The 21660-nt window shown below is 47.9% G+C and overlaps 1 protein-coding gene and 1 long non-coding RNA gene across 4 annotated transcripts in view; one reads left to right on the top strand and one right to left on the bottom strand.

Moving 5' to 3' along the window:
* LOC311527548 overlaps positions 1–2191 on the top strand; it is a 28540-nt gene extending 26349 nt beyond the window's left edge. For both annotated transcript variants that reach the window (XR_014713363.1, XR_014713364.1), the window contains exon 4: positions 112–2191. This is a non-coding gene — a long non-coding RNA (uncharacterized lncRNA). The remainder of the gene's footprint in view (positions 1–111) is intronic.
* A 3722-nt stretch (positions 2192–5913) lies between these two features.
* Positions 5914–21660, bottom strand: part of INTS1 (integrator complex subunit 1) — a 36463-nt gene continuing 20716 nt past the window's right edge. For both annotated transcript variants that reach the window (XM_084640860.1, XM_084640861.1), the window contains exons 29-48: positions 21494–21592; positions 20925–21049; positions 20010–20264; positions 19385–19544; positions 18469–18609; positions 17839–18019; positions 17636–17759; positions 16733–16863; positions 16477–16564; positions 15516–15742; positions 14327–14450; positions 13641–13774; positions 13020–13212; positions 12661–12788; positions 11779–11891; positions 11062–11175; positions 9884–9954; positions 9179–9270; positions 8909–9018; positions 5914–8370 (exon numbers count right to left, since the gene is read on the bottom strand). In XM_084640860.1, coding sequence (XP_084496986.1) covers positions 8255–8370; positions 8909–9018; positions 9179–9270; positions 9884–9954; positions 11062–11175; positions 11779–11891; positions 12661–12788; positions 13020–13212; positions 13641–13774; positions 14327–14450; positions 15516–15742; positions 16477–16564; positions 16733–16863; positions 17636–17759; positions 17839–18019; positions 18469–18609; positions 19385–19544; positions 20010–20264; positions 20925–21049; positions 21494–21592 — 2726 coding nt within the window. In that variant the 3' untranslated portion in view covers positions 5914–8254. The remainder of the gene's footprint in view (positions 8371–8908; positions 9019–9178; positions 9271–9883; positions 9955–11061; positions 11176–11778; positions 11892–12660; positions 12789–13019; positions 13213–13640; positions 13775–14326; positions 14451–15515; positions 15743–16476; positions 16565–16732; positions 16864–17635; positions 17760–17838; positions 18020–18468; positions 18610–19384; positions 19545–20009; positions 20265–20924; positions 21050–21493; positions 21593–21660) is intronic.

Here is a 21660-nt window from a genome sequence, read left to right as displayed (position 1 = left end):
CAATAAAAGCATTCCCACTGCATTTATTTGGGTTTCATCCTAATATCACAAACTAAGTATATACCTGTGGTAATGGAATTTATATTAATTATTTTTATGCCTAATTTACAGATGGCAAAGCGAGGCCCAATTGACATATTTATCAAGCAGAGACATCTGGTTGCTGAACACGCAATTCTGAATCAGATGACGCCAATGTAAATGAAACCGAAGTATTGTCAACAAAAAGAATTCATACTAGCTTTACTCAGAAATAGACGCCTCATACATTCAGTTCAGTTTTGTAGCCACAAATGATGATGGACTGCCAAAACCGCAGTGTGTTCTTTGTGGTGATGTGTTGGCTAACGACGCAATGAAGCCGTCAAAGCTCAAGAGGCATTTAAATACAAAACAATGAAATTAGTTCAAAGCCGAAAGAGTTCTTCAAAAGAAAGCATGTTGATTTAAAAGGCCATCAGAAACAGATCTTTGAAGTGTCACACATAAATACTTGTGCTTTGCGAGCTTCTTATAAAGTAGCGCTTTGCGTTGCTAAGGCTAAAAAGCCATACACAACTGGTGAGACACTAGCGATAGGTGGTACTAAAGATGTTTGCATGGAAATGGTGGACGAGCCGGTGGCAAAGAAAGTGGCTCAGGTGCCACTTTCAAATGACACTATAGCTCGACGAATTCAAGATCTGGCTGACTAGCGATAGGTGGTACTAAAGATGTTTGCATGGAAATGGTGGACGAGCCGGTGGCAAAGAAAGTGGCTCAGGTGCCACTTTCAAATGACACTATAGCTCGACGAATTCACGATCTGGCTGACGATCTGGAAGATCAGCTCATAGGCTAGATTAAATTAGCAAAGTACTTTTCTTTGCAGCTTGATGAATGTACAGATGTTGCTAATACAGCAATTCTGATGGTGTATGTGCGCTTTGAACATGAGGGTGATTTGAAGGAAGACTTTTTGTTTTCTGCTTCACTACCAACAAAAACAACTAGTTCTGAAGTGTTCAAGAGTGTGAGCGACTACATCGTTAACAAACATGGGTTGGATTTCAAGTTTTGTGTAGGCGTATGTTCTGATGGCACTGCCGTGATGACAGGACAGCATTCTGGAGTCGTTACCCAGATTAAGGCACTTGCACCCGAATGCACGTCGACACACTGCTTCCTTCACCGAGAAAGTCTTGCAACAAAAAAAACACGTCAACAGAACTAAACAGTGTGCTCAGCGAGGTCATAAAAATTGTGAACCATGTAAAGGCGAATGCTTTAAATTCAAGACTATTCGCTGCATTATGTGATGATATGGGAGCTGATCATAAACAGCTCCTATTGCATGCCGATGTACGTTGGTTATCGAGGGGAAAAGTCCTGTCAAGAGTATTTGAGCTCCGAAACGAGCTTGCCGAGTTTCTTCATGACAAAAACCAATTGGTCACAATTGTTCCGAGATGTGGACTGGATAGCCTAGTTGGCTTATTTGGCTGATATCTTTGCCATCTTTAACAATCTCCATGCAGGGAAGGATGGCTTCATGTCTTACAATGGCAGACAAGATCGACAGACAGAAACGAAAGCTAAAAGCATGGAAGAGTCGAGTGTCAAGAGATCGTTATGACATGTTTCACAACTTAGCGACAATCATCGCCGATGCAGGTGAAGACCTTGATGTTACATCTCTACGAAATATCATCAGTGAACACGACAAATTTGGCAGAATATTTTGAGTTTTACTTTCCAGCAGAAGAAGATCCATGGAAGACTGGATGGATCTGAAATCCGTTTATTCCACTGAAAGATGACTTAACGGTCACTATGGAGGATAAATTGTTGGAGCTGGCTGCTGGCTAAAGATTGAAGATGAGTTTCGAAACTACAACATCACTTGCTTCCTTTTGGATAAAAGTGAAAGCAGAATATCCTGAGCTTACTGAAATTGCTCTGAAAACTCTTCTCCCATTTCCTTCAACGTACCTCTGCGAGACTGGCTTCTCAACCATGAGTGTTATTAAGACAAAGTACAGGAATAGTATGGATAGTCATTCTCCATTGCATGTGGCAATGTCCTCAGTTAAACCACGACTGGATAAACTGACAAAGAAGCAGGCTCACCTTTCACATTAGTAAAGGCTAAGGTTTTAACATGCCTATTATTATGTTAATACATTTTTTTATAATATCTTTATTAGGAGACTTTGCTGGTTTGATTTTTAAATATTTTTATTTGTATTGTAATATTGTATTATTTGTTTACAAAATAAACAAAATTAAAATGTCTGCCAACTTTTATTGTATTCATTATATTGTTTCCGATATAAATTAATATTACTACGAATGTTCAAATAATATTTTCTTGGATCATAAACGAATAATATTCATTTTATAGTACCCGCACAGACGCATAGCCTTTCAGTCTGTCTTCAAAGTATTTAAATGGGAACATCTCCACATGTACGCCACACTCCCATTCCAATTAATACAGTGAAGAATGTTAGTTTTTCTGATCTGATGTGCTACGTGCCTATGCGAAAATGATAATAATGTGGTACAAATATGGTACCAGTCCCTGGCAAATATGGTACCGGTTCCTGGCACATTGGGGGAAAAAAACTGCCAGTCCGCCACATCAGAGAGTTTGAGAAGCACTGCTCTAGGGGACAGTGAGAAAGTGCTCTCTCCCCCTGCTTAATGGCTACACTAGACTGTCTCTTCCCACTAACCTGCAAAAGCAAAAAGGCCTGCAGGCTTTTATAGGATTTCTGCCAGCTGCAAGCAAGGAGCTTATGGGACCACATACTGAGACCCTTGTTCTGGAGCAGATACACAACCAAGCCTAGGTACACAAGCAAACTGGAGTGCAGCCGAGGTATGGGCTGCTTAGCCCAGAGTGACTGCATGAAGGACGGGGCTGGTGTCCTGAAATCACAGGCATGGATGCAAGGACCAGAAACCACAGGATGGAAAGGGGGCTGGGGGAGAATGTGCAGTGAGAGACCTGCAGGGAAGACGGGAGAAGGCTCTCTCAACACAGAGTCTCGCTCCTCAAATAGGAAAGACACATGGAATGTCTGGACCTGCATCCCCTTTTCCCACCATTGCCCTTTGGTCCTGACTGACCACGTCCTCTCAAATCCACCTGGAAATCCTATGGGCACATGCAATCCTAGCTACTCAGGCTGGTGAGTGGGCGAATCCTGTCCCCGGGAGATCCTGAACCCAGGAGGGCCATGCTTGTGTGTCAGTGAGGGAGCGGGAACTGTGTGTTTCCCCAGGGCGCCCTGGGGCTAATGCAAGAATTGAGCTCCAGCCCCAAGGCAGAGCAATAACTGAGCAGCAGCAGCTCTCTCCAGTGCTTGGAGGCAGGAGAGTGATGCTCTTGCCCCTTCTTCTACCTTCTGCTGGTGTGGGAGGAGACTAGAGACCTGCACCTTAGTTCCAGTCCCTGCTATGATCCCCAGGGAAGCAGTCGGGGGGAGGCTGAAGTGTTTCTTGGCCCTTCCCCTTTGGGCGCTAGTCCAGTTGGTCACAGAGACAGGTATCCCCCTCCCTGCTGCCAATGCACATCAGTTCTGATCTGAAGCACCCAGCTCTGCCAGTCTGGACCTCCAGCCCTACTACTGCTCCTAAAGTCCAATAAGCTTCACCCCCTACTATTCCAGTCCGGGGTCTCTCCTTGGGACACTGCCAGTTCTGCAAAGCATTTGCAATGGCAGAGACTAAAACAAGACCACCGCCCTCCTTAGGCTTTTACAATGGTTCCACAGTTAAACCCAGACCCCAGATCAGGTGGAAGTTTAATGCATTAATTCATTGCAGCAGGGAGCCCTTGGAAAGATCCTTATCCACTTCCATATCAGATCCAGCGTGGGGCTCTTCTCGATGGGTCCCCGGGTAACAGATAGTCATAGCTCTTGGAGACAGGGTAGCATTCCCAGTTGTGTTTTCTCAGACTGTCTGTAACTGGATCCCCCTGCACCAGGCTGTCTGCATTCAGTCCCGGATCATTTACAGAGTAAAGCTGAAACATCCCTTCAAAAAGCGACTGAGCTGAGAGGGAGGAGGGAGCCCAATCACTCAGGCATCAGACTTCAAAGCAGGAAACACAGTCAGCAAGGGGCGCTCACCTCCAGCAGCGGTTGGCCAGAGCAGCTCAACCCGATGGAAAAGAGCCAAGGCAGCATGAGGCAAAGCAGGCAGGTGAGCAGGACACACACAATATCCAGCAACTTCTCCCCTGTCAGGAGGCAGCTGGTTTGCTCAGAATCTGGGCCAGTTAAAAGCCTCCTAGTCACCTGTTAACCAGCAGTTTACACGTCACTGATACCACAGCACCCAGCGACAGGCTGAACACGACAGATGACCGGATACCAAACACTCCTGCTTTCCCGGGGCAAGCAATTCAGCTTGGATTGCCTCTCACGAGACAGGTTCAGAAGGATTTATCTACTGAACAAACGTATGGTTCAGACGCAGTTTCTGCAGAAGCGTTCATGTGTACAGACCTGGGATATAGCAGGTAAAATGTTAGTGGTCTATAAGTCACTGAGCGTCTCTCCCTAGCCCTGCGTGTCTGGTGGCTGCCCCACTTGGGAGGGGAGTTCCCTTCTGGAGCTCAGACACTTCTCTCCAGGCTGACAGCACTCAGGAGGCAGCAAACTCAGCCCACGGGCTTTCAAGGGAGCCGTCCAATCCTGTGGCAGTGCCTCCATAAAAGCTCAGTGCCACAGAGCAGAGGCTCGAGGAAGCTGGTTTGGCACCTGTGCCTCTCTCTAGCGTTTTTGCTCAGAAGAGACCCTCAGCCCAAGGCAGACGAACCACGGTGGTGATTCCACTGTGGCCATCCTGGGCTCCTCCAGTAACTACCTATCCACCCCATTTCCAACAAACGGAACCATTGATAAACCTCTCCCCTCACTTCTCTACCAAGGGAGCTTTTAGATCACTCTCCCCAAAGCAGAGGGCTTTACAAGGCCTGCAGTGGATAGCGCTGTCAGTTTAGCTCAGCTCTGCTACTCCCTCTTGGAGGAGGGGAGGAGAGAACCAGCTCAGCCGGACAGAGATGAAACACAGTTATAAACAAGCACTGATTAAAAGGCGGGCCAGTGTCATTGCATCAGTAACGCCGTCGCTAACCATTTTAGAACTGTCACTTCTCCCGTCCCAGATACGAGGGGTTGGGCTGCAGGCCCATCATCCCTGCATTCCACTCCAGCGGTAACATACTCCCCGCCTCGAGCTGTCTTGGCACTTCAAGGTGCCTCACCTTCAAACCTCTCGCACAAAAGCCCCCAAATTAAAAGCACCGGGAACTCAACCTGAACATTAATACTGGCATGCATTAGTGATCCTATTAGTCCCCAGCCGCAGCAGCCGCACTGCATTCCCAGCCTCAACGACAGATCGCAGCTGGAACATCTAACTCAGTATTCTCATAGGCTCCAGTATTTATAATGTGTCCATCACCGTAGGATCTAGGCATGGGAGGGGTTGATTCAATGGAATGCACAGAAGGCAGCAAGTCATAAGTGATGCCTCTTATTCAGTGAGATAAAGACGAACTCCAGCTAGGCTAGAGGGGCTGCCGCTGTCCTGCCAGATCAAGTGACTGCACCATTCACATCCTGGCCACCCACGTTTCCTCTCACACTCCCTCCACCTCTGAACTAACTTGCCGGTCTCGAAAGGGAACAGTTCAAAGCCAGGCACATGCAATGCAGCTGCCCCCCACTGCACTCTACCAGCAATCTTGTTTGTCCACACACCCATCTCTGCCAATGAACCCAGAGTGTGGCCAGGAAATACCTTCTGCTATTCCAGACTGGGACACCTGCAACATGGCTGTTTGCCAAACACACCTGGGAGACCCCTTGTTTCATGAACAGAGGCAAATTAGCAAATGCAACCAACAACATGGTGTTTGTTTTCGCCCATTTCAATGTTTAATTCATTTGAACAAAGACTTTGAGATCCAACTCTGCATTTGGGATTTTCAATGAACCCTTTCTGCAGGGGGGTTCAGGAGCGGGGTACAAGCTGACCCAGTGCTCGGCCAGTGTATTTCTTACTAACCTCCTCTCCCTCTTGCTGTCACCGTCCCCAGACATTCCCACTCCACCTGACACAAACCACTCTGCAATGGCTCCTCAAATCCTGCCCTGCAGCCTCCTGGCTATTCCTGACCTATACCACTGGGGGAGACACCTGCTTAGTGTGATGAACTGTGAAGAGGTTTTAATGATGCTCAATAAAGGGACTAAGTTCAGAATAGCCAACAGATTTCATCTGTAACCTTTCAGATGCGAACCCAGGGCATTAATCCCACTGTCACTGAGACCCTCAGGAAAAAAACATACTATTTTATTGACTTGATCTTCAGCTTGTTTCTTCACTTAATTTATTTCTAGTTAACTGTTACAGCCCCTTCATTGGTTGTAAAGCAGAGGCTCTGGAAAACAGGAGTACATTGCATCATGAATTGATGGCTCTAATCTCTTTATTTAAAAGCCCAGGTAAGAGACTGATGGGCTGTGGTTAGAGTTGTCTGGGGTTTTAGATACCTCCCCCGGCTTTAGCCTTCTCTTAGTGGGTTCCCCTCCCCTGTGAACTCCAGCCAGTGAAGAGAATTGGGTGAGAGACACCAAAGGTGCCTCACATTTTCCCCAGGGCACATGAAAAGATGCCAGACTAACAGCAGTGGAGAGCGGAGTCTTCTACTTATCCTCAGAACAGGTAGAGAAAAGGCAGGGGCAGTACAGGCTTCCCCACTGCGGCCTCAGCTCTGACAGAGGGAGAGTAGTTTAGGCGATGTCTACACCCGAAAAAAGTGCTCTTAACTCTGGTTAGCTAACTTGGGTTAAGAACACACTGTTTTGTGCAGTGTAGACGCACCCTGAGGTCTTGGCTTCTCTGCTGAGAATACTAACAAACGAGCCAACTGCGTGGTGCATCCTTGTCAATGAGGAACATACTTCTCCCACCAGCGCATTTCATTGCCCAACAGCAACCAGGGCGCAATGACCATCTCTACCACCTGCAGACCTAGAGGTGAAAGGAGCCATACCTTAGTCATTACTGATTACACTGCGTTAAGCCAAACTGCATTGACACCATTCCTGGGATATGGCAAGAGACCAAGGGGAAGGAAATAGGACCGCCAGCATATTAAGCAGAGACTAAGAAGATGTGCTTAATTGTAAGGGGAGGGGGGAAGCTACTAGTCTCTGCTCCTCCCACACTCCTGTGGTCATGGGTATCCACGCTGAAGGACCAACCCACACGGCCAGCCCTCCCACCTGGAGATAAGGAGTCTGCCTGCAGGGATACTGGTGCACTAAGTAAATGGCCAAGGGAAAATGGTTGTCGGATAATCAAAGATGCTTTCTGTGTATACTCGGCTGCCATGGAGGGGTTTCTGTGGGCGTAGCAAGGCACCCTTTGTTGACATACAAAAATAGTAATGAACAGCAATCCCTAATGTGGCAGCTCTGGCTGCCACGGCCCAAGCACGGAAGGTCAATCTGGCAGAGGCTGGGCCCACCTCCATATCCTCCAGAATGGTTTTCTGCTTGTGCAGCAGAAGGAACAAACAAACGCTGCTGGCAAAGGGGAAGAGTCCACTTTGGCTGTAGAGGGCTGCAACTAGGTTTTCTGTAAAAGTCCCGTCTTGCGGAACAGCCGTCCAAAGGAAAGATGGAGAGAGAGCCTAGAGAGGGACTCGGAGAAGGACCGAGCCTAACGCAGAAAAGCAGTAATGCCGGCAGGGAGCCTAATAGGAACTAGAAGAGTTTTAATTTAAAAAGGAGTCACAAACAGTAACACTGAGTCTCTTGCTCTGTACAGATTTCTGTGTTCCCTCCAACATGCAAAGGACAATCCAGAGGTCACAAGCTTACAGAGCCCCCTGGCAACTCTCCCTTCCCCTACCCCAAATGCCATGGTCTCCTGGATGTGAGGTGGTGATTGAAGTCATAGCCACTGCCCAACAGGAAGTGGTAAATACCATCCAAGATCCCAAGGATGTGGTCCCTTGTAATACACCATGCTTAGAAGCCCCTTTGCTCCCACCGAAGTGATGTCCTAAGTAGGATCTATCCCTGTATTCCTTCAGTCAGACCCCAGGCATGAGCTCTCCTTCTGCTTAGGCTGGCCTTCCACGATCACTCTCGCTTGTCCCCCCCAGCCCACAGGCTGGAATACAAAGTGCTTCCTCACAGCGATTCAAGTCAACTGGACAAATCAGTTCCTGGGGCATCGATGTTCACATCATGGCTTCCATATGCAGAACCTTCAAGGCCTCTGAAATCTGCGAGCTGGTGTCTATTTGTCCATACATCCCAACCAGAAAGGCCCTGTGCAATAACACTGCTGCATGCTCTGCGAAGGGGAAAAGAGAAGGTTAAGAGAACTGGTCTAACCAGTCCTGACTTGCCAGTAACAATCATACGGCACAGAGGAAGTGCTAGGACTAGTCCCAGCAAGAGAAAACACCAGTGCAGCGGAACTAAGTTTTAAACTTTCCAGATGGGGAAAGGCAGTAACTACACACCATCACGCCCAGGCATACAATTAACACTCCAGACAAGTATCTGATGAATACAAAGCTCCTTAACTCAAAGAGGAAAATTGCTACATGATCAGAACTGTTAGAGAGAAGCCAATGCTGGCAACATGGGGAGTCCCCGCAATAAATTCCTTCCGTGGCGTTCAGAGTGAAGCTGCCACTGGGCAGGCCAGGAAATAGCACCGAACCAAGCACCAACATCTAGCGAGAACTTCCCAGGAAATTCCAGTTTCCAATACAGACACAAATAAATCCGACACTGAAAGCAGTTGAAGGAGATTCTCTGGAAAAATCAGTTTCCAGCCTTTCACGGCTGAGTGTGCAGCAGCAAACGCAGAAGCCTAGACCTACCTTGGCAGAGAAGGGTGTATTCAGGAAGGTTTCTCAGCGCTGTCTGCACCACCTCAAAGTCTCGGCTGCCAAGGCAGTACATGAAAGTGGGGAGGAAATCAGCAGCAATGCTGGGAACAAAACATAGCACCGTCTTAGCATCCCCACTCTTAGCATCAAGGGAGCAAGAAAGAGTCAGAGCCGTACATAGGACAATACAGGGCACATGGCTGACAGAGGAGGAAGTGACTCAGGAGAAGCCTGACATTCATGGATATCTCCATTTCTCACCTGGGGTTGTTCTGAATTGAGCGCAGAGCCAGGCTGAAGGCCAGATTCCGGCAGGACTCTTCTGAAGAGCTCATCAATCTTTGCAGGTTAGTCTGAGAGGAGACAAGGCTGATCAGCAAGAGATCCCATGGCGACACTGAGAACAAGCACTTCAGGCTCACATTACCACCTGTGCGGCACTGCTCCAGCCCGCTAACCATCTATCCAGCAAGTTAATGCTGAGCCAGGGTCACATGCAGGGGATTTCTATCTGTAAGAAGGATCAGCCAGTTGTGAATGCTTTAAGCATCCAGAGGGGTTTTTCTCTTGCTCTAAACAGGACAATTGGATCTACATCCATTTCCCTGGTCCCTCACGAAGTTTTTCCTGCAGAACTGTTCCCCTTTCTCTCTAGACTGATATTACGGGGTGACAGGGACCCAGCGTAATGGAGAGAAGGAGAGGGGAAGTGTGTGTGCGTGTGTGTGAGAGAGCACACGTGTATAAATGGCTTAGTGCACACACTCATGTAGCAGTTGAAGGCCTAAACTAACTGAGAAGGTAATTCCTCACAACTGGCCTACCCACAGACACCATGATAATGACCTGATAAAGCAGAGGGAAAACACCACCTGAATAAACTGTGCAAGGTAGACTCTGCTGCAAGGAATCCCCCATCACAGCAAGTGAATTTCCAAAGGCCACTTCTGGGCTACATATACTCACAGCAAAAAAGGAGAGAATTTCTGGTCTCCGTCTGGACATCTCATCAACATCACTCAGCACCTCCAGGATATCTGGGGGGAAAGTCACAGATGGAAAAGGGTAAACCTTCCTTTCAACATAGCGGAGTCCGCAAAGCTCCAAAAGGAACACTTGTCTCAAAACACAAGAGTCCTCTGCTGAGCTATAAAGTCTTAACCTGGCATGCAAAGCTAAAAGACAGAGATGATGCTTCAAAGAGGACCTTAGAAGGATGCTCTGTACTATGGATCAACACCTCCAGAACTGCCCCAGCAGAGGCCGCATTAGCTGCTAGCATTGCTGTCTGTGGCAAGTTTCAGTTCTGGATCAATTTCAGTTGTAGCAGAGATTGATCTTTATATAAGGCCTCATACCGCAACATCATGACAAGCAAATCTGCAAACCATGCACACGTAGGGATCCTGTTCCCTATTTCTGAGTTGGGCAGCAGTGGGCTAACCCCACACAGTAATGTCCCAGATCAGGATAGTGAAGAATACTGGATGTAAATGATATTAAAAGAACCTTAGAGAAGCAAACTGTAGCTCCCTAGGATACTATGCTAACAGCCTGAACTTCTGTGGAGAGCACAAGGGGATTTTTGATAACCTAAAATGGGGAGCCGGAACTTTAAATGTTATATCTCATCCAAAAAGACGGCACTTCCAGCAACACAGCACCCCAAATGCTGTGCTGGGACACTGGTTCAGTACTGACCCTTAGCAAAGTACCACTCAGCGAATCAACCACATCACTTCCCAGAGCACCTAAATTGTCCTGGGAGGTCTCCCATCCAAACACAGAACAGATTCAACCTTGTTTAGCTCATGAGATGCATACTGGCTTTAGGAGATTTGCAGCTTCTCTTACAGGGACTGCATGGTTTAGAAGACTATAGGCTATGGTTTCAATTCTAGATGAACTTGTCTGGCTGCTGGTGGCGTCCCTGCACAGGGCTCATGGCTGCAAACCAGCTTCTCCTGTCCCAGCCAAATACTAGTTGAGCTGATTTTTGTCTATATGCTTCCTGTAGTTCTGGTCTAACATTCTCGGGAAGTGTGGCTAGGAGCAGCTACCATGTTCCAGCCAAGAGGAGGTGGGTAGAGTGATTCCTGTCTGTAAAGTCTATGAGGTGCTCTGGGAAAGCGGTCTCCACTTACCCTCCACAGTCTGGCCCCTGGAGAGTCTCTTCATGTATGGGGCCATTTCCGCTGGAGTGAGGGGAGTGAAGAGGGACACACTGACCAGGGGCAGAGAGCCGGCGGCTGCTTCATCTAGGACAGAGAGAAATAGTTAACTCCCAGGCATGCTCTGCACATTTAAAATGAAGGTGAATCTGGCATTCCCAGTCAATGGATTACATCACTGTCTACTGTCCCCTTACCAGGGCATCTGCTCAGAGAGGAAAGGGAGAGGTAACTATCCTTAGCCCCTGTAACACCCACAGCATTTCCTAAGGGACAATCCTATCAGAAGTCAGGATGATGTCTATGAGTAGGGAAGGAGCAGATGTATCCTTAGGAGATCTTCCTGAAGGGCTAGCCTGAAGACAAGCAGAGGAGAGCAGACTCCCTAGCAATATATACCTTTGGTGCTGCTATTCCACTGCATTGGGAAGCTCCGAGAGTTATAACAAGTGAGAAGTCAGTATTTACCCCTTCCCAGGCACTGGTTTCACTACTGCTGACCAGTTCCTCACAGGAATGTCTATGAGGACACAACCTTCACCCTCAGTTCCTTTCCTTCCCCCCTTCACTGTCCTATTAGAGCTGGGAGTGCAGAGCTCAGACTGAAGTCCACATAGAAGCAACAGAACTCCAAAACATAGCACAGGGGTGGGGATCATTGATCTAGCCCAAAGAGTTACACACACTCACCATCCTTTTCTTCTTCAGAGCCTCTGTCCAAGACACCACTCTTACTGGGCAAGCTTAGCCCAGCCAGGAGAGATTTCAGCATCACTAGGTCACTGTTATCTGATGACAGGTCACTATGGTGAAAGAAAAGGCATCTCTGGCATAAACCAGCAACAATCAGCTCAACATCCGGGAGTGAAAAGGAACAAGCTGAGGGTACATGTATGAATGTGAACGTGTGGGGAAGAGGAACAAAGATTAGTTTCAGTCACTGTGGGAGAAGGTGAATAAAGGGTAGAGAAGGAGGAATCAAGTAATGGACAAAGAGGCGTCAACAGACGAGACAGAAAACAGACAGTAGCCAGAACTGCTGAAGCAGCATGGCAACTCCAGCTCCCTCCCTCTAGGGGGGGCCAAAATATATTGTCCCATGTACTTGCAGATGGGACCCTGTATCCACTAGTCTGGGGGAGAACTCTGCTGCTGCCTGCCTGGTAATATGCAGTGTCCTATGTGTGCGCGTTAGGAAACCTAGGTTCTATTCCTGGAGTCTCTGTGAGCTGCAGCCAGTCTCTTAACCGTCCTGTACCTCATTTTCCCATCTGTAAAAGGGACACTATTGCTCATGTACCTTTTAAAAGCACATGGAAATCTCTAGGGAAAAGCACTGTAATAAAAGCTCAATAGTAACTTTGCTCTTGTTGTTTCCTATCTGGTTAGGAGACTGTGACTCCAGCAATTTATTTATTTTTAAGGTGGACAGCAATCCCAACAGATGGCCCTTTGCCTGTGCATCAGCAAAAACTACTGAATTTGCTGGCAGCCAAGTAATGCCAGGTAGATGGGCAATCACAGCGGGGGGGCACCATAGCAATGGGAGTAAGGTCAGAATAGAACACTTACTGGAGCGGGTCAGAATGTTTCTGCAGGAAAGACACAGCAGCCTGGGCATTGCACGTGATGTATTTGTGAATGAACTGGACGAATTTGGTAATGAAGGCAGCCAGATGACGTGAGGACTTCCTGTAATTCTGGAGGGATGGAGGGAGACCACACTTAACCGAAACCACTAACACCCAGGGGAAGCCTGAAAGTCCACGCGTCCTTCCCCTCCCCGTTTGTGCACATGTATTCGTACAAGCGCACACAGTATACACACATGTAAAGTGTGACACACAGCACCCTGAGATGGTCAGATACCAACTTCTCCCCCTAGTAGTTGGCTGGCTGTATGCAGTCTGTAAAGGGTAATGTTCTCCTACCAGTAGCAGGCGAATGAAGGAGAGAAGACAGTCCCATAGCGCCCCCTGGTGCTCACTCTGGAACACCTGTGGCTGAAGCAGCTCCAGGATCCCCAGGACATGGATGAAGAAAGTCAGGTGGTTCTGTTGCCGAAACTCCTGGAAATTGAGATGTACCCGCCCATGAAGCAGAGCTGCGATCATTGGCAAGTGTCTGAAATGCAAAAGTAAAGCATTAAATTCCAAAGCCCTTCCAGAGCAACTGTGTAACAGAATCAACTCTAAGATATTCAGCTCATCCCTCTCCTCAGCCTCTGCAAGATTTCATGCTCTGATCCCTATGTCCACGACCAGACAAATTCCCCTTCCCACCACATTTCTCTTCTTCGCTGCCCACCTCCAAAAGACTCCTCTGCTAGCAGAGGCATCACCTCATCAGGAGAGACAGCCAGCAAACGGCTTGAGTGGGTCTGCTGCTCATAGCATTTCTTTTATACACAGGAGTATGCTCCAGTGCTATAATCAGGTTTGCAGTGGGAATGTCGTTCTCGTTCTGGGGTGAGTGTTAATACTGACACAGAGGTCCAGCTGAAAAGGCTCCAGCCACTGGCCTGGTGAAGAGAAGGGCGAGAAGGGCAGTACCTAAGCAGAAGGATGGGGTGAGCCACAGCTAGCTTCCTGCATGCCATGTTGGCATCCCACACACGGCTCTCAGCTGACTTGGAATCGCTGGCTTCTGCGAGGAGGGTGATGAATCTGTGAACCAGGGCATCAAGCTAGAAAGAATCATAGTTGATAAAACAAAGTTCAATGGCTTGAAGCTGGAGGAGCAAGTCTTCAGCCTATCGGTGGGGTTCCAAGTTTCCTTTTAAGTAGGGAGAGGGTTAAAAAAATTGTATTTGATTTTCAGGTAAGCCATCAACCTTCCAACTAGCAAGGGATCTACAGTCCCAAGTCCCTCATTTTTCCCATCTGTGAAAGCAGGAGCTGAACATTACTGCTTCTCATATAATAACAAGGTGCCTAACATAACCTGGGAGAATGCAGGCGTGTTAATTAAGCCTTTATATCACACAGGAAAATACCTGCAGTCTTTATATTGCCGGGGTTTAGACAAGGACAAAATGTTAAAAGTCCAGTGTGTTCTGGAGTTAAGGGAAGCAAAAGATGGGAGCTCCACATGGGATCAAGATGAAGAAGGTTACAGTCCAAGGCAGTGTGTTTGTTCTTTTTGCAACCTGCCTATCAACTCAGCTCTCATGCTCATCACATGGATTTAAAGAACAGAGAAGCATACTCTGTTGCCTCTATGTCCCTTTACTCCTTACTTTGCAGGTACTGCTGTCTGCAGCCCCTTCCCTGGTCAGCAGTGTCTCAGGCATGGGCACAAGGAGCTCCGGCAGCTGCAGGTAGAGCTGCAGAAGAAGGTCCTGGCAGCGTTTTCCCACTGAGCTGAAAGAGAAAGGAGATGACAATGCACGGTTACATTCGTAGGCCAAGGAGAAAGTGTCTGATGCAGATCAGAGGCCTTAATATCCACACTCCGCTCCTCCCCAGCTGCACATCCTAAACAGCTAGAGGCAAATAACTACAACCACCGCCGTACTGCTGACTTAATAGCACTTCACTCTGAGATAGCCTCCTTAGAGCTGCCTGCTTTTCAGAGCAGTTCCACGGAGCTTTCCAGTGAGACTGCCTCTGATTCTCTAGCAGAAAGCACTGCAATTGCAAAGCTGCCACTGGGCATATGGCAACCAGTAAGTCCCTCTTAAAGTCCCAGAAAGCAGAGTTTCTGCACAACATCAGTGTTAAAAATGCAAATCCTACCATCAAAGAGTGAATCCCTCATTTAAAAAGTAATGAAAGTAAAAAGTGATTATACAAAATGGCCCATTCTGACTCAGCACACCTGCTCTCCACATGGCTGAGTCACATCCTGCATCAGCAAGGGGACAGTCCAGATAACCTAGAAAGTCTTTTCCAGCTCTACCATAGATGAGTCCAGGATTTAGATTGGCTTGATTTACTGACATATACGTGCTCTCTTTCTGTTAGCACTGCAGAGCCCATATAGCTATAGAGAGCAGGCTGGGCTCGATTCCGCCTTCAGCACAATCATCAAAAGAGTCAGCTCAGTTCCAGCTGCAGAATGGATTACCAGTGATGATTTCACAGATAGAGAAAACATCACTTGACTTCCAGTTCTGGGGAGGTGGGAGGGTGGATGCAGGGCTGGCAGCTAGAAACACACTTTTTGAGTTGTAAAATGGAGCAATTCGATCTTGAATTACAGAAAAGACACATACAGATAACCAGAGTATCACATTCAGAGTCAAACTGTTTCTAAGCTGACACGAAGGTAACATACTGGGCAGTTTCTAGATGCATTCTGAAATGCAGCGATCCTAGCAAAGCAGCCTTGGCAAGCCTCATTTGGGTCACGTGGCTGCCCAAATAGCCACCTAAGTAACTGCTGAGTGTGATGGACTCAAGGTTTGTTCGTTTCTGCATCCTCACCTGCTGCCCCACTGCTGGATACAGCCCGTCAGATACTCTGTTACTTTTTTAATACTCTCTAGGTCTCCATGACAACAGCTGAGCAACAGGGGTAACCGTGATTGGATGAGCGTGCAGGAGGCTTCCTCTGTATTCTGGCTTCTGGTTTCGGACTCAGCCAAGATCAGCTCAACCAAACTGATCAACTCTGATGCCTTTAACTGGAGCACGAACTCCTCTCGACGTTTCTGTAACGGCACAAACACTCTCAAGGTGAAGCCAGGGGCAAGGGCTGGCCAATAACCTTAGTCACACACTCTCAAACAGGAAGATAATCCTTTACATGACAAAAACTCCCTTTGTACCTCGCTTAAAAATTGCACCATGCCCAGGAATGGGAAACCAGGCAAAATATAATCCCTCTCCCTTCCCCCCCCCCCAAAAATGAGGGGCTTTGCACCTCCCTTCTCTACCCCAATTTTTCACAATGCATCGACTTCCATCCCTTGGCATCTGGCTAGAAAGAAACTGACAATTCATCCACTACACAAACTTGGACAAAGAGCTCCCCACTGGGGGTAGCTTGCACTTCCCAACCCAAAGGGGGGAATTATTCTTTCACTCCATCTGTACTTGCCTACCGGACAGTTAGTTCTGCAAAGATGTAGCTACGTGGCTACATTTTCACTATAACTCTTAACAGTCTCTGCAAGAGCTACAACCAGACGCTTGTTTTGTTGCAGTGAAAGTTTTACATCTGGGAAAATGTACATTTATTTGTATCAGTTCTGAACCAAAACTGTGAATCACCATCTCCATGTGCAACTGTAGCACAAGAGATTACAAACGTGCTGGGGTGCTGGCAGCAAATCTGCTATTATACACCAGGGTCCCCCAAGACATCATGGAAAACCAGGCCAGTGTGAAAAGCACATCCCCTTCTCCCATCCTGAGAGGGACTATGAAGGATTTAAACCACTACCTGAGGAGTTCTCTGGTCCCTTCCCTGCCAGATCCGAGGGATGTGAATACAGGCCCACAAGAAATCTAAGGATGCAGTCGGGTCAAACCTGCCAGAAGACAGAAAAATTTCAATGGGTTCAACAGCAAGTTTGAGATTCAACAGCAAGTTTGAGATTAGAGACACCATAGCCCTGAGTCGATAGAGTCTACAAATCACTAGAGCTTTGGAAGAAGGGAATGTCTGCAAATATAATATTGGTATCTGAAAGACTCACCTTTGCTCCCGGTTTTTGCAAAGCAGAATCCTGATGCACTGGTGCAATGTTGTCCAGCTGGACTGGTGAGTTAGGAGAGCCAACAGATATGGGCGAAAAGAGGGCACCTGAGACCCAGAATAACCTTTAGTCTGGAGAGAACAGGGAGAGATGGAAGTCTGAATCCATTTTAGGACACTTAGGTAGAGGGGGTAGGAGTAGCAGAGGAGGGCTCAGATACACTTAGAACAGAGGATACAGATTGTGCATGGAACATGAAAAATTGAGGACATAGGATTAGAGCAGCAGTGAAGCCTAACAATTAGAGCAAGTGATCAGAACCCAAGACTGATGAGTTCCAGTCTTGACTCTGACCCTGCATGTTCCTGGGCAAGTAGCCCTCTCCAAACCTCTGTTTGCCCATCTGTAAAATGGTGAGAAAACCTAGCCGCAGATCTGCTGTGGACTAAGTAACTGATAGCTGTACAGTGCTGAGAGAGCCTGGGAGAAGGGGGCTACAGAAATGCCAAGATTCCAGGATGGCAGTGACATGGAGTGCAAAATCCCACCCGGAGAAGAATTCACTTCAGGCCCTCTTTAGAGACAGACTGTGCTGCTCTGGAATTGGCATCACTGTGTATAGCAGTGGTCTCCAACCTTTTTATGCCCAAGATCACTTTTTGAATTTAAGGGCAACTCAAGATCTACCCCGCCCCTAAGAGAGATCCTCTAGGATTGACCAGTCGATCGTGATTAACTGGTTGGTGACCACTGGTGTAGAACGTGCTCTTATCGATGGAGCAGAACAGACCCCTTCTCCCACTAGCTAGTACAGTGGAACAGACTGAGGGATTCAGACTTGAAGGCTGCAGCTCAAGAAAGGGGCTTCAATTTAAGATTCATTCCTGGCTGAGAGATTCGTACCGTGTTCCAGGAGAACAGCAACTTTTGCTGGAGGTCTGGGCAGCTGCTGATTACTTCAGGGTCCAGCATCTCCAGCCAGTCATTGAGAAGGCCCGAGGAGGGCCCTAGACGAGCAGCTTCAGCACTAAGAGCACAGCACAAATATCAGGAAAGGTGCCACAAAACCAGACAGAGTCACCAGTACCAACCACCCCGAGACTCACCTGCTGCTATCCAACTCCTTCTTCACAGGTGTCTCCTCTTTCTCCTGGAGCAGCAGAGAGCTCACCACAGCAATTGGTCTCATGGCAGGGAACCTGGCTGTGGTCTCAATGGTAACCGAGAAGAGGACAGTCAGAAGCTCCTCCATGTAAGGAGACTGTGTTTCAATCAGACCTTGAAGGACTAACAGAGGGAGAAAGAGACTTCTCTCAGAGGCTTTGGGAGTCAGTGTGAAGTTGGTGAGCCAGATGATTGCATCTTTCATGAAGCCGGTTAGTACTGCACTCCCTTACAGTGAATCTCAGTGAGAGACAGGGCAGTCTTGGAACTTTCTACAGAAGTTATGGATACTCTACTATTCACTAGGGAAGCAGAACCCAGCATTATGCGCTGTTTCTCAGTTCCTGTCCCTGTCCCAAGCAGCTTATAAACCAATATGACAGAATGCAACAAAAGGAGGTAGAATGAGACAGGAGCAACCTTCCAGTAGGTCAGAACCCTTGATCCAGGAGAGCAAAAGCAGTCTCCCCAGCTCTACACTCCAACTAAGCAGTGGAGCAAGCATGCACATCTCTGTTCTGTCCCCAATACCAATGGCAGTTCCAGAAGGCAGGGCAGAAGGATAGCCATACCTTTGCTGATGAGTTCTGGCTCCACATTACACTTCTCTCCAGATTTCAGGGTTGCCATGATGGCTCGTACAGTGGAGCTGATCACATCAGGGTCACGACGGAATGCCAGTGCTTCTGCCAGGTGCAGGAACCCACCTCGAACTGCAGGGAATCACAGCATCAGTACCACTAAGCCACACCAGGGTCCTCCTTTAATCATTCCGCCAGCCTTGCTGTGGCTTCTTTCATACAAACACTTCACATGACTCCTCTTTCTAAGAGCTTAACATCTGAAACCTGCACACACTAGCACTTTCGTGCCCATCAAAAAACCCCAACAGAGTGCTGGGGCCGGAGTCACAAGCATCTATGGCTAGAAGACCCTATGGTCAACCCAAAGGCAGTTAAGTCCAAACCTCAAGCTTGTACTTTTGGCTGTGCTCTCCAGATCCCCCGGCCTTGGAACTCTGGCTAGATGATGGACAGCAAAACAAACAACGGCATGGAACTGTTTCACCTTGCAGTCTCTTGCCAGTGTTAAATCAAGGACAACTACATTCACATCATCAACTCTGATATCCACAGTCCTGAGATTTCCCACAATCCCACTTGCCTGCTCTCTAAGAGGCCATCAGCTGATGGGCCTTCATTGCAAATTATCCTAATGATTAATCATTTTGGCTGCCTCCTGTCCCTATTAATGTCACTCGAACAACATGTGGACATGAGCACAACCTAATCTCCCCCTTTCTTTTTTACTCTTGGGCATTTCTATATAGCTCTCCACATGCTGAAACGATGACAACCCTCTCCATTTCATTCTCAGAAAGGGGGTGGAAAAACAGCCACATTAGACTCAGCATCAGGTTCTGATTTTGACCCTTCTCTGCCCCACTTTGTCCATTCCGAGATGCACACTCTGCTTAATGCCTCTTACCATCACTGATCCTATGCCTTGAAGAGTACTGCACAGCAAAGGACTTGAGCTGAGCACGCAGAGGACCATCTTCCACAGCAGGATTCTCCAGCCATTGCAGCATCTGCATGAGGACTTTAAAGAAGAGCGAGGAGAAGGCGGTGTCTTGGGGTACGCAGCGCTGGGGAGAGAATACCAAAAGTTACAGGTGTAAAGCTAGGGAAGGTGCAGCTGGGAGTCCTGGTGGTGGGGATTGTTTGTACGAAGATGACAAGGCGATAACGCCCGCAGCATGCATGGGCACATACAGCAGACAGGCTACCTGGAACCCCAGCTCACTGAATGTCAACTCTGTGACCTGCATCTCCCCATGCACATCTGGAAAGACTCACTTGCAAGGATACAGAACAACTACATAGATCTAGTTCAATGCCTTCCTTCACTAATACAGTATATCTCCTAAGGTAAATCTCTCCCTGCTCTGAAGGCTATTCTAGGGTGTTCCTGTACTGCAGTTACTAGTCCCCAAGAGCAAGGCTGCCAGTGCTACAGGCTGCTGGTTTTTTCAGAGGTCTGAGCTTAACTGCTCCCTTCCCCTCTGCCCCCAGTTCCATGCTAGACAAGAGCCCACTCCCACATGGCTCACCTGGTACTGGCACAGCTGACGCAGCAGTGGGCAGGAGATAAAGTGGTTTCGGTGCATGGCCATCACCAGAGCCCCGCTATGTGGAGAGTTCATCAATGCTGCCACTGCCTGGAGAAGACGCACTGAAATCCCTGTCACCTGTGTGTTCCCTTGGCGGATGCGAGCCAATTCCTGACCCAGTGCCTGCTGTAACGCCAGGGAGATGGGGCGCGGGTTCGAATTCTGCCACCGGGGATCCGGGTTCAGTGGGAACAGCTGACAGAAAATTGAAAGACGGCAAGCTTGTACGAGAACAAACAAACAAAAGGACCATCTGCACGATAACAGCCACTGCTTCAGGGAATTGGTTTACATAGGGTTGTTCCTTGACATGGAGACGTGGCTCTGACCGTGTACACTAGAGGGGACCTAACAGTACCTGCTTTCCAAATACTTTAGTGACCTAGGGAGGAACAGGCAAAGCAGTGTCTTATAGATCAAATAAGACTACTGATACTAATATCCTGCATTTACACAGCAACTATTGTCCTAGGATCCACAAGCACTTCATAAATATTACCAAATTAAGCCTCAGAGGTAGAGCCACACAGATAGGGAAACTGAGGCACAGCAGTTAAGTGACTTGCCCACAAAACTACTAACAGTGGCAGAACTAGGTCTCAACCTCATGCTCTAACCATGAGATCTTTCCATCAGTAATTCCATTATCTTTAAAATAGCATGGCCTCCACAACCAAAGACTTATAACTCCCTCCTTCCAAGCACTGTGAAAGCAAGAGGCCAGAGTTCATCAAACCAGGCTTAGAATGTAGGCGTTGGGTCTGGAAAAGGCACTGCAGCTGTTGGGCCCGGGGATACAGAAGGGAGTAGCTGCAGACAAACCTATTCTCTAAATAACAGATGCAGTAGCAATACCTGAAGAAACATGCCCGCCAGGTCATCCTCAGGACCCAGGACCCGGATTTGAGTCAACGCCCGGATCCTACTCTGTCCTTGTGGGGTCTCAGGACTAGTTTTGGGCTTTGGAGTGTCAGCACCATCTGCAGAGAGATTAAAGGAACACTGTCATAGGCAAGCGTCACCAATTGGGGCCCAAATGAAGAGATGTGCCCCAGTTTTATAGACCCCAAACTGGTAGAAAGGTAAACAGCAGCCTTTTCTCCTTAGACCAAACATGAGGAGCTAAACAACATGGAGAAAAGAACAAGGATAGAATTTGTTGTAATAAAATCCTCCAGAGAAACCAGAATTCCTCTCCTAGTCCAGGAGTGGAGATAGGGAAGTTCTAGCTGGGGGTGGTGTCCATTGGTGGAGAAGTTTGTATGAAGGGGACTGATCTCCTTTTTCAGCCTGGGAGACACCTGAAGGACAACAAAGCAACCCACACTTCAGAAAGACAGACTGGAGCTGGGCCTCACAAAGGCTGAGGTGGAGTATTGGTCAGTTCTTTGTTGTGAGAGTGATTAGTGTATGTTGCGTAATACCTCGGCATGCTGGCAGGGAAGTGGTGAGCAGAGAGTGGAAGGTCTGCCCCCCCGTAGCTCCTCTCTCATGCTGAACCTCCACAAGATGAGCCATGTAATCTGAAAAAGGACAAAATATGAAGTTGGATACAAATGCTGCCATGTGCACAGCTCCCATTCTGCAGGGA

This window comes from Lepidochelys olivacea, assembly GCF_965140295.1.
Source record: "Lepidochelys olivacea isolate rLepOli2 genome assembly, chromosome: 10".
Classification (NCBI taxonomy): domain Eukaryota; kingdom Metazoa; phylum Chordata; order Testudines; family Cheloniidae; genus Lepidochelys; species Lepidochelys olivacea.
This window is presented reverse-complemented; position numbering and strand designations above follow the sequence as displayed.